General features: G+C 39.9%; 1 protein-coding gene across 1 annotated transcript in view; it reads left to right on the top strand.

Annotated features, from left to right (window-relative positions):
• The window catches only part of SAMD3 (sterile alpha motif domain containing 3), a 36,650-nt gene that overhangs the window by 19,902 nt on the left and 285 nt on the right, over nt 1-16,463 (top strand). The window contains exons 6-9 of the mRNA XM_090280649.1: nt 2,614-2,781; nt 11,776-11,976; nt 15,530-15,701; nt 16,201-16,283. Coding sequence (XP_090136775.1) covers nt 2,614-2,781; nt 11,776-11,976; nt 15,530-15,701; nt 16,201-16,283 — 624 coding nt within the window. The remainder of the gene's footprint in view (nt 1-2,613; nt 2,782-11,775; nt 11,977-15,529; nt 15,702-16,200; nt 16,284-16,463) is intronic.

The raw sequence follows: 16,463 nt of genomic DNA, 5'->3' as shown, positions 1-16,463 counted from the left end.
TGAAATATGTCATTGGTATTTTAATGGGTAAGAATGCAGACTGGTGCAGCCACTATGGAAAGCAGTATGGAATTTCCTCAAAATCTGAAAATAAAACTGCCTTTTGATCTAGCGATTCCATTGCTAGGATTATATCCAAAGAATCCTGAACACCAATTCAAAAGAACCTATGCACCCCTATATTCATAGCAGCACTATTTACATTAGCCAAATCCTGGAAACAGCCTAAGCACCCATCAGTAGATGAGTGGATAAAAAAACTGTGGTACATTTACAGAGTGGAATACTATGCAGTGGAAAGAAAGATGGAACCCCTATTATACTTTTTGTGACAACATGGATGGAACTGGAGACTATTATACTTAGTGAAATAGCTAAGCAGCGAAAGACAAATACCGTATGATCTCACCTAATACAGGAAACTAATGAACAACACAAACAAATGAGCAAAATAGAACCAGAGGCATGTAAACAAGGAACAGACTGACAGTGACCTGGGGGAGGAGCAAAGGGGAAAATGGAGGAAAGAAAGAGAAGGGTCTAGTCAAGGAACTAGTATGAATGACCCACGAACATGGACAACAGGGTGGAGATTGAATGTGGGAGGGGGTTGGGGGTTGGGTGGGGTAGGGAGGAGCAATAGGGGGAAAATGGGACAACTGTAAAAGAAAAACAATTTTTTTAAAAAAAGAAAAGAAAATGTGGCTAAAGTCATCTGGTGACTTACCATTCTCTCTAGTGGCCAAGCCTAGGAGACAAAATATGGGCTTGTTTGTCTGCAAAGATCCTTTCCTTTCCCGCACCTACTCTTGAGCCTATTCAAGCACAGTAGGGAAGAGGAGGGGCTGAGCAGCAGCTTGAGGCCCAGGCTTTAAGAAGCATCAGACCACAGCTCACACAGTGTTACTCACCAGCCAAGGCCGGGACTCAGAGTCTTGCTTCTTCTAGTCTGTTGCTTCAATACCTGTGCCCCTCTACTTCACAGAGAGTTGACACGAGGCATCAATATTTATAGTTTCCCAGATGCATCAAGCACTGTGCTGGGAATGGTGAGCAAAGCAGACATGAGCCTGTCTTCACGTGCTTATAGCCTAGTGGAAAGAAAGAGGGAAGGGAGGGAGAGAGGGAAGGGAGGGAGGGAGGGAGGGAAGAAAGAAGGAGGGAAGGAGGGAGGAAGGAAGGAAAGAGGGAGGGAGGAAAAGAAGGAGGGAGGGAGGATAAAAAGAACCAAAAGAAAAGAAACAGAAACAGAAAAGCATCACATAGATGAGGGTAAATAACCAGTATGGTAAGTGTTGACAAGGAAAGATGAGAGCTGACAACTAAGGGAAGTGAGTAGTTAGGGAAGCAGGAAGGCAGTGACAGCTGAGCTAAGATCTGGAGGCAGAATAAGAGTTCACTAGGTATCAGCATTTGGGGAGGCGGGGAGGAGTGTTTGAAACAGTAGGTGCTCCACAAATACTTGGGGAGTGAATGTCAGTAGTACTCACCAAAGTGAATTTCAGAGAATCACAGAAAAATCATATATGGATTGATGCATTTAATAAATTTTCTTTAAAGGCATCAATCCATATATGTACAAGCCATTATTTCTTTTCCAGAACCCACTAGAAAATAGAGCACATGGATCCTAAAGCCTGGGTATATATCTGAAGACACCCCCCAAAATACTTTGAAATAATATATGCACCCTTTTGTTCATTGCAGTGTTATTTACAATAGCTAGGCTATGGAAGCCACCCACGTACCCATCGATAAACAAGTGGATAAAAAAAAGCTCTGGTACATATATGCAAATGGAATATTACTTGGCCATAATAAAGAATGAAATCTTACCATGGATGGACCTAGAGGGTTTTATGCTAAGTGAAATAAGTCAGTCAGAGAAAGAAAAATACCATATGATTTCCCTTGAATGTGGACTCTAAAGAACAATATAAGTGAACAAATAAAACCGAAACAGATTCATAGATACAGAGAACAGATGCTAGTTGCCAGAGAGGAGGGAGGTTGGAGGACTGGGTGAAAAAATGAAGGGATTAGGAAGTACAGATTGGTAGTTACAAAATAGTTATGGGAATATAAAATATAGCATGGTGAATATAGTCAATAATATTGTAATACTATGTATGGCACCAGGTGAATACTGGAAATATCAGGGGGAACCCTTTTAAAGTATATGATTGTCTAACCACTCTACTGTACACCTGAAACTAATACAAAATATTAGTGAATGTAAACTGTAATTAGAAAAAGAAATTTAAAGAAAAGTGGAGTATGTTGTGAAGACAGTAGAGTAAGGTGAAAATTATCCAATTTTAGGAATTAGAGACTCCAAAATCAATAGCCTGTATATTTATTCAATAGCTATATGACAATGGAAAAATAAATTTATTTCTCTCTCTTCTTATTAGTTATTTAAGGATTATAATTTCTATAGCAATAATATAAGATTGTTGTGAGGGTAAATGGAAGGAAAGAATTATTGTTTTTTATTACTGTGATGTGAAAAGATTTGAAGCTCATGGTGTTAGAGAGATAAAATTTTTATTGTTTATATACCATTATTTCAATCTCCTTGAAGATTAACTGTCCTGTTCTGTTATTTGACAGTTTTTATGGAAACGAGCCCTCAAAGATCGCTTTAAATATGTTCGAAGATCCATAGAAGATGATGAACAAGTGGTGAGAAATAAGTGTAAATTTGGACACCGAAGAGGCCAGAAAAGGAAATCCCTTGCTGATACCAGATTTGATGAAATTAAAATTGTCCAGATAAAAGTAAGATTGAATCTTTAATTGTTCTGACAACTTATTGATTGGTTCAGGGATCATAAGTTAATAGCGTTTAAAATAATTATAACAAAATAAGGTATTCTTTTGGTGCGTCCAGAAAGCAAGAAAATCTGAGTTTTGGACAGCAAATAATGCAAATGACAGTATTTCCAAAAAAGGGCTTCCAAAACCAATTTGGAGTAGCGTTTGTTACTGAACATCTCATGTTTATTCTTTTACAACCTTCAAAAAACCTAGAAAAACCCTTGTGTTCTAGATTCTTGAATATCCTCCCGTCATCTTAAAATTCCTCTTGTATTCTCACTGTTCTTATTGATACAAAGAGTTTTTAATAATTATAATGTAGGGTTAGGTAGCCTGTAGTTTCAAGGTGTCAGGGGGGCAGGTAATCCACATGTATGGATACAAAACTCCATAATTCCCTTTCTTTGCCCAGAAAATGTCCCACACCAGCCAAGGTGACTGTGAGGAATGTCAGTCACCACTGAAGATGTCTGTGTGGAATGTCAGGTTGAGGATCTGGGGCCTGGAGACTGCCCCCCTCAGCAGCGTTGTCTGTATATAATGTCCATGTGGGCCCTAGTTATCTGAGATCCTGTAAATACTCTTTACCTACCTCCCAGCACTGAAATATCCTCAGAAACAAAAATGTCCTTTGTTAATAAAGTAGATTTAATCATTAGGGAGGATGTCCAAATGACCAGGTATGGAAGCTAAACCTCATGCTCCCCCAAATCTATTTCCAACTCAATCCTACCTGAATACATAAATCTTAACTCGTCACCACAAACACACTTATGTTAGTAAATGTACTTGATAAAAGTATTCTATTTTCTTCTTCAGCTGGTATATTTATTTGCTATTAATAGAGCAACATATTGGGTCATCTCAACTTTACTAACACTATTTATAAGCTCAGGGGATAGTAACATTTTAAAGCAGTATTTTGTACATCATTCATCCCAGTATCTACATAAAGAATGATTCTACCCTGACTGGCATGGCTCAGTTGGTTGGGCATTATCCCTTGGAGCGAAAAGTCACCAGTGGGATTCCCGTTCAGAGCACATGCCTGGGTTGTGGGTTTCTCTCTCTCCCTTCCTTTCTCTCTAAAAGCAATGAAAAAAAAAAAAATGTCCTCAGGTGAGGATAAAACACAAAATATTTTAAAAGGATATGCTTTGTAACTTTCTCATTTTTATAAGGGCTGGCTCAGATGGCAGGAGCACAGTGCAGGCAGGCAGTCCAGGGCAGAGGCTCCTCTGTGCACTGCAGTTTGTGTGAGAGGCCCCTGAGCAGAAATGGCTGCTAGGTTCTGCTTTTGCCTTTGGGCCCAGGTAGCCACCAGGAGCCCTTCTCCATAGGTGCCTTCCTCCTGCCCCACTCAGGGATCACAAAATTAAGGAACATTACATGAAGGTGGGGGAAAGCATGGTGGGAATTGGATTACAGGTTGGTTAGGGTTATCTGCTCTCTGGAGAGTGGTCCACTTCAGAAGGAGGGGTCTGGAAAGGGGGCATTTCAAGGTGTGATAACCTAGATGAGCAGAAAGAATGGACGGGGCTTGCTTAAGGCAAAGACAAGCCTTAAACTAATGAAGTTGTAGGCTGCGGACAGGACTACCCACCATGACCTGCCCAGTTAGGAATTTAGGATCAGATCTCCCTGTGAGGTTACTTTCCATACAACTCCCTTTTCGTCCACAAAACAGATATAATTTGAGTCTTGAAACAGTAGACTTAACTGAGTAACCTCAAAGTTCCTGACCATATTATTCTGCTTAAATGATGAAGACACTGTTTTTAAACATTTATAGGAAGTAAATGAAACCTCCTGGCAGTGTAGCGAAATTGTACTTTATACTGTAGTATTATTAATTTTTTTTTTTTTTGTAAAAAACCTCCGGTGCTAATGAAAGTTGAGTGAATCACTCTTGGCCTGGCACAGTACGGTCCTGACACTGTGGCCTTTCTCTGGTTCCCTTTATTCCTTTTGGTCCCCATTCCAATCTGCCTTCCTCTCCACTTCTGCCTTTGGGCACCCCTTCAATGTCTTCCATATGTATCTTTTCATTTGTGTTTCAAAATGTGTATTGTCACTTTGGGTTTTCATATGTTTAACTTACCATACGTGGTATTCTATACTTGGTTCGTGTTTCACTTCTCACTTTATCTTATGTGTCTTCCTTGACCAGATTATACAGGTTATTAAGTACGCCTGGCCTCAAGCCTGGTTTCTCCGTACCAGGAGCTGCCCTGCAGAGAATGCCATTATTCCTGTCTGGTCATGGGTCCGCCTGTGTGCTCTCTCTTTGGGTTGTATGCCTAAAAGTGGAAGTGGTGGGGCGGAGGGCGCGCATGTACTTAATCTGACCAATTACTCTCCAGAATGACTTTGTTAGGCTCACTCCCACAGTGGTGCATATCCCGTATTCCGGTGCTTTCTTGTTTGAGCATACACAATATCTAGGACAGTGATGGAGGGATTTAATAAATGCTTATAGGGCATCCTTGCATCGCAAAGTCCTCCAAATGTTTCCTAAAAAAGCAACAAATAAATCAACGAACTGCCAGGTGTCCAATTACTGACACTACTTACATAATTCATTTCTCTCTTAAAAGATTTTCTTTTCCTATTTATTGGATATAGGACCTATACAGTGTCTTTAAAGTAGATTTTTAATGACACAAGAATTCTGCTGTGGCTCAGTGGATTGAGCGTCGGTGTGCGAACCAAGTGTCGCTGGTTCGATTCCCGGTCAGGGCACATGACTAGGTTGCACGTCAGGTCCCCAGTTGGGGGCGCAAGTGAGAGGCAACCACACAGTGATGTTTCTCCCCCTCTCTTTCTCCTTTCCCCTCTCTCTAAAAATAAATAAATAAACAAACAAAAACAAACAAACAAACAAACAAATAAATAATTAAAAAATAAAGATAAAAGAAAAAAGAAAGCCAGGAACTATGGCAAGAAACCAATCAGAGAACCCGAGATTTAAAAAAAAAAAAAAAAATACAGGAATTATTAAATTTTCATGAAGCAGTTTTTTGTGTTAGCTTTCTTTGGATTAGAAATAAAATGGAATTGAAAGTTGCGCAAAAACTGCTTATATAGTCAAATGATAAGAATATCTACTACATTCCTTTAGATTTCTTCTATGGCAGTTACTCTTTGTTTCTTACCTTATCTGACACATAAAGATTTATTGTCCAAATACTAATTTTTATAGCCTTTCCACAGATGTTGCTCTCCTGGTGCCAAACTGAACAAGGCAACAAAAGGTGAAGGAAAATGTTGACAGTTAAGTGCATTTTAGATGTAATGCAATTATTGTCATCGGCAGGTGGCAATTTACTAATACTATGACATTGTACAAGTTAGCTGTACACTTGGGAACATGGGGCAGAGTTGGAGCAGTTTCTCTGCTGACTGACCGAGACACATGACTGAAAGCTAAGCAAAGACATTTCTCCAGTGCAAAAGTCTATGTGATAACAGTGGAATTGAAAATGAGACAATGGAATTTCATATGTGGAAAACCCTGACATCTAACAGAACTCGTCGGCAGCCGTCCGTCTCGAGAGACGATGGTGTAGCTTCTTAAGAGTCTATCTGCACCGCCGAGAATGGCTGTGCAGTCCAACTCCGGAGTGACACGGGATCTGTCTCCTCCCGTGTTGAATCGACATCTTGTGATGACGCTGGAGTGTCCTCTCCAGTGAAGCTGAAGCTACAGAGCCTGGGCAGGGTGATATGGAGGGTCTGCTGTTGCCCATGCAGCAGACCCCCCCTCTCTTCGCAGCTGAAGTGTCCAAGGGAAAGACGGAGTCAATACAGCTTGGCTTCAGGTGCGCCGCAGGAGTTGCCGGTGTTGACTACAACGTCAAACCGCCTTAGGGACTCCGGCTCCGGATTTTCTGTCGGGGTTTACTCCCTTAGCCTAACAGAACTATGCCATGGAATATAATACAAACCACACGTGTAATTTTAAATTTATAGTAGCTATATTTTAGTTTATTTTTTAAATGTTTTATTGATTATGCTATTACAGTTGTTTCTATTTTTTCCCTTTTGCCTCCTCCACCTAGCACCTCCATTCCCTCCAGCAATCCCCCCACCATAGTTCATGTCCATGGGTCATGCATGTAAGTTCTTTTGCCACTCCATTACCTATACTGTTTTTAACATCACTCTATTTTGTACCTAACAATTTGTGCTTCTTAATCCCTGAACCTTTCCCCCTATTTCCCCCCTCACCCCCAGCTAATAACTGTCCAAATGATCTCCATATCTATGATTCTGTTCCTGTTCTACTTGTTTGTTTAGTTTGTTATTTGGATTCAATTATTGATAGTTGTGAACTTATTGCCATTTTAATGTTCATCATTTTGATCTTCTTTTTCTCGTATAATTCCCTTTAGCATTTCATATAGTAATGGCTTGGTGATGATGAACTAACTTCTTTAGCTTTTCCTTGTCTGGGGAATATTTTATCTGCCCTTCAATTTTAAATGATAGCTTTGCTGGATAGAGTAATCTAGGCTGTAGGTCCTTGCTTTTCATCACTTTGAATTCTTCCTGTCAGTCCCTTCTTGCCTGCAAAGTTTCTTTTGAGAAATCAGCTGACAGTCCTAGGTGAACTCCTTTGTAGGTAACTCTCTGCTTTTCTCTTGCTGCTTTTAAGATTTTCTCTTTATCTTTAGCCTTTGGCACTTCAATTATGATGTGTCTTGGTGTAGTCCACTTTGAGCCCATCTTACTTGGGACTCTCTGTGCTTCCTGGACTAATATGTCTATTTCCTACACCAAATTAGGGAAGTTTTCTTTCATTACTTTTTAAAATAAGTTTTCAATTTCTTGATCTTCCTCTTCTCCTTCTGGTATGCCTATGATTTAGACGCTGGTATATTTAAAGATGTCCAAGAGATTCTTAAGCCTCTCTTTGTTCTTTTGAATTCTTTTTCTTCCTGCTGTTCTGATTCAATGCTTTTTCGCTCCTTGTGTTCCAAATCATTGATTTGATTTTTGGCTTCAGCCTCTGCACTGTTGGTTCCCTATAGATTTTTCTTTATTTCACTTAATGCAACCTTCATTTCTACCTGGGTCTTTTTATGGCATTGAAGTATCCAATGAGTTCCTGGAGCATCCTGATAACCAGGATGCTTATCTTCATTTCATTTAGTTCTTTTCTGGAGTTTTGTTCTTTTCTTTCATTCGGGCCATATTTCTTTGTCTCCATAATTTGGCAGCCTTCCTGGGTTTGTTTCTGCGTATTAGGTAGAGCTGTTTTGACTCCCTGTCTTAGTGCACCTGTTAAGTTGTATGGGGTGGAGCCTTAGGTAATATCCAGGGTGGGGCAACCCATGTCACTTCTCTTTTGTTCTGTGTGGGGGAGGGCTCACAGAGGGGACATTTTCTCTGCCTGGTCTCTGTAGTTTGGCCCGGGAAGAAGCTGTCTCCCGACTTGCATTTCACTTTCTCCCCATATGTCACTGGTGCCCTTCCAGCTGTTGCCCTGGTGCTGAACCTCAGAGTGGGTGGGTCTATGTGAGTTCTAAGTCCATTGTGGGCCCTTGAAGAGGACCCAGTTTCTTTTGTCACCTCAACCTCCACTGGTTTTTACAGCTAGAAGTTATGGAGGTTTAGCTTCCTAGTGCTGGGACCCTGGGCTGGGTGGCCTGTACTGGGGCTGGGATCCCTCACTCCCAAGGTGTCCCTCCCATTTTTTCTCCAGCACACATGGATATGAGACTGCCTGTTCCTGTCTCCGCGCCTCTCTGCACCACTCAGTGTCTCCGCCCCTCCTATCTATCTGCATGAATGTGGCTTCTTTAAATTCTTAGTTGTCAGAATTCCACACAGCTCAGTTTTCTGACAATTCTGGGTCATACTTGTTTTGTAGTGTAGCTGTAATTTTTGCATTAGTTGTGCATGGAGGTGAGATGTGTTTACCTATGCCTCCATCTTGACCAGAAGTCTTCTAGTTGCTATATTTTAAAAAGTAATAAGAATCATAGGTATAGGACCATTACATAGTGTCTTTAAAGTAGATTTTAATCGTGTATTTACAAGAATTATTAAAATTTCATAACAAGGTAAATTCTTTGCAAACTTATTCAGATTGCAGGATGTAGAGCAAATTATGTTTAATAAAAGTCAAAGTGAGATTTTATTTATTTATGGGGGGGGTATTATAACTGCACATTTTAAACCATGCTGTGTCCTACTACTTCAAAAGCAGTATCAGTTTTCTGTTAAAAGCTAAGAAATACCATCCCCCTTATTTCTGTTCCAGTTGTTAGAAGTTGGTGAGAGCCGAGTTCTCTGCTATTGCACCCAATTCTCTAGTAGCTGCAGGTCACCGTGGCGTTGGAGAGCATATTCTATGTTCCTCACCAGCACTCCTGTGATAAAGGAGGCATAGCAAAAGCTCCTTATCCTGTTTGTTTGAATGTAACACAAGTTAATGTTTTGAATAATTTATGTTGTTTCCTTTTAAGTTATGAAGCCTGCCAATGACTCCTGCACTTCCCTGCAATGTACCCACTCATTGCCATTCTTGGCTGGAAGTGATCTGTTCCTTGTTTCATTCCTCCGCTCACTGATGACTTCTTCAGCATGTCCCCCAACTGTCTCTGCCTGGTGGGACAGACACCCCGCAGTCACCTCTGCCGCAGCTGCTGTTGTGTAAGATGTAGACATCGCTCCTTCACCAGGTTCTTCATTAGAACAAGGCCTTTCATCTCCTCTGAGAAGTTGGGTGGGGGCTACACCAAGGCAGGAACCCCCACCCCTGGTTATCTCAGTGCTTGGGAAAGTCACCTCCCTTTTGAGAGTCTCCGTTTGCTCATCAGTAAAGTGAGAGGTATCGATCAGATGATTTCTAAGTTCCTTCTAGCTCTCATGATCTATAAATCAATCTAAAAGGTGAGAATTTTAAAGTCTGATTCAGCCAGCTGTTCCTTTTAATAATGAAGGTCACTTCTATCTAGTATACAACCCAGTACCATTATGTTAATCTGACCAGGTAGAAGCTTCCTAGAAGCTCCACTTCCCATGATATTTCATGACTTGGGTGAGGGTTTAAGGGAAGCAGTGTATCATGTGTCTAGTAGTCCATAAATGTCAATATCAGCAATTAGAGAATTTCCGCTGTATTGCAGGAAAAGGAAGGTTGTTTATATATTCAGTAATTATGTGGATTCTAATGAACAAACGGAACTAACAAGGAAAATGGGGACAGACTCGTACGTAGTTAGAGAGCAGATGACAGCTAGTGGGGGTGGTGAGGGGGTGGAGAGACTGAGCAAAAAGGAAAAAGGGCTCATGGACATGGACAGCAGTGTGGGGATTGCGCGGGGGGGGGGGTGGTCGTCGTGGGCAGCCGTCCGTCTCGAGAGACGATGGTGTAGCTTCTTAAGAGTCTATCTGCACCGCCGAGAATGGTTGTGCAGTCCGACTCGGGAGTGACACGGTATCTGTCTCCTCCCGTGTTGAATCGACATCTTGCGATGACGCTGGAGTGTCCTCTCCAGTGAAGCTGAAGCTACAGAGCCTGGGCAGGGTGATATGGAGGGTCTGCTGTTGCCCATGCAGCAGACCCCCCCTCTCTTCGCAGCTGAAGGGTCCAAGGGAAAGACGGAGTCGATACAGCTTGGCTTCAGGTGCGCCGCAGGAGTTGCCGGTGTTGACTACAACGTCAAACCGCCTTAGGGACTCCGGCTCCGGATTTTCTGTCGGGGTTTACTCCCTTAGCCTTTCCCCTGAAGAGGTATGCCGCAAGGCAGCGGAGGTTTTTTGGAGTCAGAGTTTTCCTTCTCTGATGTGTCCTGACTGGAAGATCGAACCAGCGACACTTAGCTCGCAGGCCGACGCTCAATCCACTGAGCCAAACCAGCCAGGGGAGGGGGGGGGGGTATAAGGGAGATAAATGGTAATGGGAAAAAATGCAATAAAGATTACATTTTAAGAAGTATTTCCCTTTACTTTTAAAATTTAGAATATTTTTATTAAAAATTTGTCATTATGTGCATTTGAGGCTGATAAAAGAATGCGTGTAGCATATGTGTAATTTATGAGACAAAGCGAGCACTGAGCTCAATGTTGAGATTTAGAATTGGACACTCCCGTACCTCGCGTGTGCTCATGTTTTCCTCCCCTCTCCGATGCCCGCCTTTCCAACAGTGCTGCCCTCTACTCTGCATTTATGTTTATCACTTATCTATTTTGGAAATGCATGATTTTATCACATATGCATCATTCCTTTGCATAAATTTGGAACACTCTGTTTTGAAAGTTTAGTAGAATTTGTCTATAAAACCCTCATATCTTTGTACCTCTTTGTGGACTTTTATCTCCTAATTTACTTTATGTAAGGTTATAAGAACATCTTCTATAAGTTATATTTTTCTAGGAATTTGTTCACTTTGTCTAAGTCTTGTTAGTCATCCTGTGTTCACAGAGAGTGGATTTACCTGAAGCTTTTCTAATGTGCTTGTAAAAGCCTTGGCATAGGAACATTTTAGGCTCCTTATCAACATTTTCATCTTTTACAGGTAACAGCTGTAATTTCAAACCTTTTTATCTTTCCTTAATATTTTACTTTCTAAACTTTGAGTGAGTAGAAATCAACCTTCCTGTTAAGTGTGAACCTTCTAGGTAACTAGATTTTCATGTAAAAGGTATGTTGGAAATGAAGTTACTCATAGATCTGTCAAGAGAACAGATAATTCCACAGTAAGTAATTAACTATCTGATTTGTTCACAGAGTTAAAGACTGTCCATTTGTTAATCATGTTCAATGCCAAGTGTAATTACTCATGATACTGCTCATCTTATGTGCATTATTATACATATATATATATATATATATACACACACACATATAAAATGAGTGCTATACAACCTATAATTCAAGTTTTCATGAAGTGCTAAGCTGAAACTTGAAATATGGAACACTGATATTTTGAAATTATTTTTCAGGAAGAAAGTATTTGTTTAGATTCTGAGATAGATGAACATATTAGCTGGTTCCAGCAAGAATATGTGAAAACAGAAAGGGACTGGAGAGAAATTGATAAGAGGATGAGTCAGACATTGCAAATAAGAAGGAAGTTGATCAGCAGCAGAACGCCTCTGAAGGACATTCTTAAAATGTTTCCTTTCTTGAAGTGCCCTTATCAGGTATCATTATTCGCTTATACTCTCTGATTATAGTGTCTACATTGATTTGTCTCTTTGCTCTTGAAGTGGTAACAGGACTATGCAACAAGTGTGAATCTCAATAGGCTACAACTAGGACCATCTGGTGAAAATTTCTAGGACATATTTCTGATAACATGACTGGCCACCTTCAGATTTCAAGAGTTATCTGTCATTAGACATATTGTGGAGGCCAAGGGACCACTACTTAGTATTTTGAAAGTGTGAAACATTTTCCCTTCACATGCATTTAGAAAATCAAGATAGTTAATTAAGGAACTATTACTATACAGTATTAGTCAAAATCCATTTCCTTTATGATCTCAAGTAATTTCATAAAGTGAGCCTAAAATATGTGAAGTCTAAGGGGTAATTCAAATACTCTGCCAATTAGGTGGTCATCAAAGGATCCTATTACAACTGTAGTGGAGTTTTAGCTGTGATATATAATGAAAGATTCATCATAGCTTTTACCTGAGTACACATTTCATAGATGAATTCTTTGGGTGCAATCAAAATGAAGTTTTGCATATTTTTCTTCTCCATCCCACAAAAAAACCCACAAAAAAGAAAACTTGAAATAAGAATTTGTCTGCAGTTTTATTTTATTTTCATAATAATGACAGTAGCAGACATCTGAACTTCCTATGTAACAGGCATGTTCTTATCACTGTCCATGGATTATTCTATCCAATCCTCTCAGCAACCCTACCTTGATTATTATTGCTTGCTTTCTCTTAACATTTTTTTAAAAATAATTGTACCTACTGAATAAAGCTGTCGATTTGTTGTTTTAAACAAAGAACTAAACATTTCAGGTTTCTTTAGGAAATACCTCCCTAACTCAGCAATATGTAGCTAGTTGGGATTTTCAATTGATAAAAACCTTGAGCTTCCTAAAATAAAGGCAAGCTTGATCTTACTTACAAATACCCACTTAACAAATAATTTCTATAGTTCCTATAGCTTCCCCTGCTACAAACCACCACTGTGAACACACTGGGAGCTTAGGACCACAGATATGTCGAGATAAGCAGCAGGTGTAGGAAGCGGGTCCTAGGAGTTTTATTTATATGGACCCCCCATCACCACCTGCACTCATCAACCTCCTACCCTCAAAACTTTCTCTCAACAAAAAATTTGAAAACATATACTTTATTAGAAAATCTAAAATATTATCAACTAGGAGTGTGTTACTGGGATCTATTGGATGTGGCACAGAACAAGTAGGAGGGAGCTGAGGAAGGCAAAATACCAAACACAAATTTAAACAATTCTCCACATTTCCCAATAAATCCTTTGAGATGCTAGTTTTCACCTTACCGAGAAACTATGTGAACAATCATAATTTAGAACTTAAGTGAAGTACATATGAATCCCCAGTTAATACAATACTTACAACTACAGTGATACCATGGCCAACGAAGATAATTCATTCCGGAATCACATTCGTTAGCCGAAATCTTTGTTAGCCGAAACGTGATTTCCTGTAGGTTTCTATAGAAAATCATTTAATTCATTCTGGATGCTGCCCACTATTTAAAGATAAGTTCTATATAAAATAGTAAAAAGCACACTATAAAAGGGCAAAAATTCTCCAAAGGTTAAGATGAACAGCTTCCCAAATGGAAGGAGAACGGAAAGAATGACCTTTACACCATTACAGTGCATCGTCCTCAAATCCAAAGCAGCTTATGTCATCAGACGTCTCACTTCTCACTGTCTCGAATGTAAACAACCCACTCGGGTTGGTGGGTCTCCCTGTGTGATGTGGTCAGCTCATTTCTTTGTCACACACGTACAGACGGAAAAGATAAGCTCCTGGAACGCCCGACCATTCATGTTTGCTGCTTTATGTTAGTATGCTTCCACTAAAACATTCGTTAGCTGAGTCTGAGTCCGAAAACAGCGAAAAAACATCATTAGCCAAAAAGTTCATTAGCAGGGTCACTCATTAGCTGAGGTATCACTGTGTATGTTAATTAATAAGCACAATATATATATATTAATTAACTTTACAGTAGAGAAACCTGGCAGATTTTATCTTAAGTGAACATTCCCAATAATGGGAGTAATTTCCAATTACCATCTTGTGCTCCCTGAGAAGTGTCAGTATTCTTGCCAAAAATGTATAAATCAGGAAGACTTAAGTCATTGGCATCTGCTTTTCAAAAATGTCAAGAAATATGAGGAAGACCCAAGCAGCTCTTTCAGACCGAAGGAGACTAAGGAAATACGATCACTAAATCTCACATGTTCTGGCTTAGATCCTGAATTTATAGTGTGACCGGAACAACGGGCAAGCTTGAATGGGATCTGTGGATTAGATTTTCCTGATTTCGATGGTTGTGCTGTGGCTCTATAGGGAGAAGGTCTGTCAATTAGGAAATACACAATGAAGAATTAAGGAGACATCATGTCTATAACTTACTTTCAAATGGAGCAAACACATTAGCATTGGGAAAAGTTGCATGAAGAGCATTTGTGAGCTCTACTATCTCAGTACCTTTAATGTAAACTTGAAAATAAAAGATAACAAAATTCCTAGCCCAGGAAAGTAGAGCAATATTCGCCTTCTCCGTGCCCCACTTCACAGCTCTCTGCTGAGAATCCCTGTTCAGGGTATGAATCTAGATGAATGGTCAGTGAGAGCTGCCTGGCAACAGAGCCACTATGCCTTCATGAGACCGAGCGTTCTGGCTTCCTGATTGCGCTGGACCTTATCTTTGGGCCATTGCCGACCTACCAAAATAGTAAAGAAACAATGAGAACAGGTGGGCAGTAGCTAACTTTTTAATAAAGTTTTAGGGGAAAGGGATGATTACATTCATTCCTCCCAGTGTGGATGATGAATAGAGTCTTATAATGCCATTTTGTCAAAGAGGGGTGAGGAGGGGGACAGTGGTGAGGGAATTCTCTGGAGGGGAAGAACTTAGCCAGTGGCAGGAAAAAGTGGTTTTGAGTCAAGAGGATTCCGTTAAGGTAACCTGGTTTTGCTTCCACCTTGTAGTCAGATATCTTACATGTGCTTTTGTCTTTTGCAGTGTATTTCTAGCTGATCCTTCAGTCTCTAAAGCTCTCCCTTTTCCTTATTATCCCTGAGGACACTAAGTTTGGTATTTTTCAAGTTTTGCCTTCCAAAATATAAGTTTTCTTCTCTTGCTTCTTGGTGGACCCTGCCAAAACATACAATGCAGTTTACCTAAAGAAGTGTAAGATCCTAGAATTTTAGTCTGGTAACCCAAATAACTAAAATATGCACATATACTTTGGGACTCTCGTTCCATTGAGTCAACATCCAAAGTTTTAATTTTACAGGCTCTGAAGTTGGCCATGTGCATTATTTATCTTTTCCTATTCACTTCGGTCATTCATCCTTTTCTCCTTCTCTGCCCTAATCTTACTTCTCCACTAAAGCTATTCAGATATCTAGTACATATTTTAAACTTCATTCAAAGTTTAAAATAATCCTAAAGAGTTATTTACTTCCCTTCCATTAGCTTCTCAGTGATCTGGTATCATTTTCTTCTTGTAGATGTTCAGAGAATTTCAACTTCTTACAAGAACAGATATATGTAAGAAAACAAGGCACATTTTGGAATCCTATTCAGAAAATATACTGACCTCTTTGTCAGTGGCGGACAACCCAATCAATATTGCATTGCAAGAAAAAATGGAACAGCCCACAGATGAGGACACGTTGAAACGTTAGTAAACCTGAGGAGTAGGGTGATCTGGTCTCAGTTATCCATATACTTCAGGATGATTGGGAAAGTTATGTTTGATAAGAAGTAAAATTTAGTGAAACAACATGTGGGGGAAAAAAGAATTTCTCCAAGAGGAGGTGTTGGGTATAAATATAAAAAGTACACTTGATGTTGTAAAACTCTACTTAGGGAACCAATATGTTAATTTCATAACCTCAATCACAAGATAAAGCTTGATAAAATCATCCTGGCTGATGAAGAGATTATAGAATTCTCATCTTCTCCTGGCCACGATTTGGGGGCAGGACATGGGATCTGTAATGTTTATTAGATAGGGATGTTGGTTAAAAAGGGTTGTGAAACACTGATCTAAGACTGGTTTGTCCTTTGTAGAAGGTAGCGATTAAAAAAAAATCCTACATGCTTTATACTGGCTTTGCTTACAGCAGTTTGTAAAAGCTTATTTTTACTTGGACTGTACGCATGTTTGCTTTGACAGATATGAAGATGACAGCCACATGTTTACTCCTACCAGACGTTTTTGGGGATGATCGCAGCCTTTTTGTCATTGTGAATGAGAAGGTATGCAGTATATCAGTGGTCACTGGTTTGACATTTCACATCTTCATATCTGAAAGCAGGATGGCGGTCTATTTGGAAGTATGTTTTGTCATTTTTACAAATACGCTACATTGCAACAAGCTCATTTGTTATAACATAATGGTTAAATCCAGGCCCTTTGCATTATTTAGCTATTTTACA

The sequence above is a fragment of the Furipterus horrens genome, unplaced genomic scaffold, assembly GCF_987537825.1.
Source record: "Furipterus horrens unplaced genomic scaffold, mFurHor1.1.pri manual_scaffold_6, whole genome shotgun sequence".
In the NCBI taxonomy this organism is placed as follows: domain Eukaryota; kingdom Metazoa; phylum Chordata; class Mammalia; order Chiroptera; family Furipteridae; genus Furipterus; species Furipterus horrens.
Note: the sequence above shows the minus strand (reverse complement) of the source record. Positions and strands in the feature narration are given on the sequence as shown.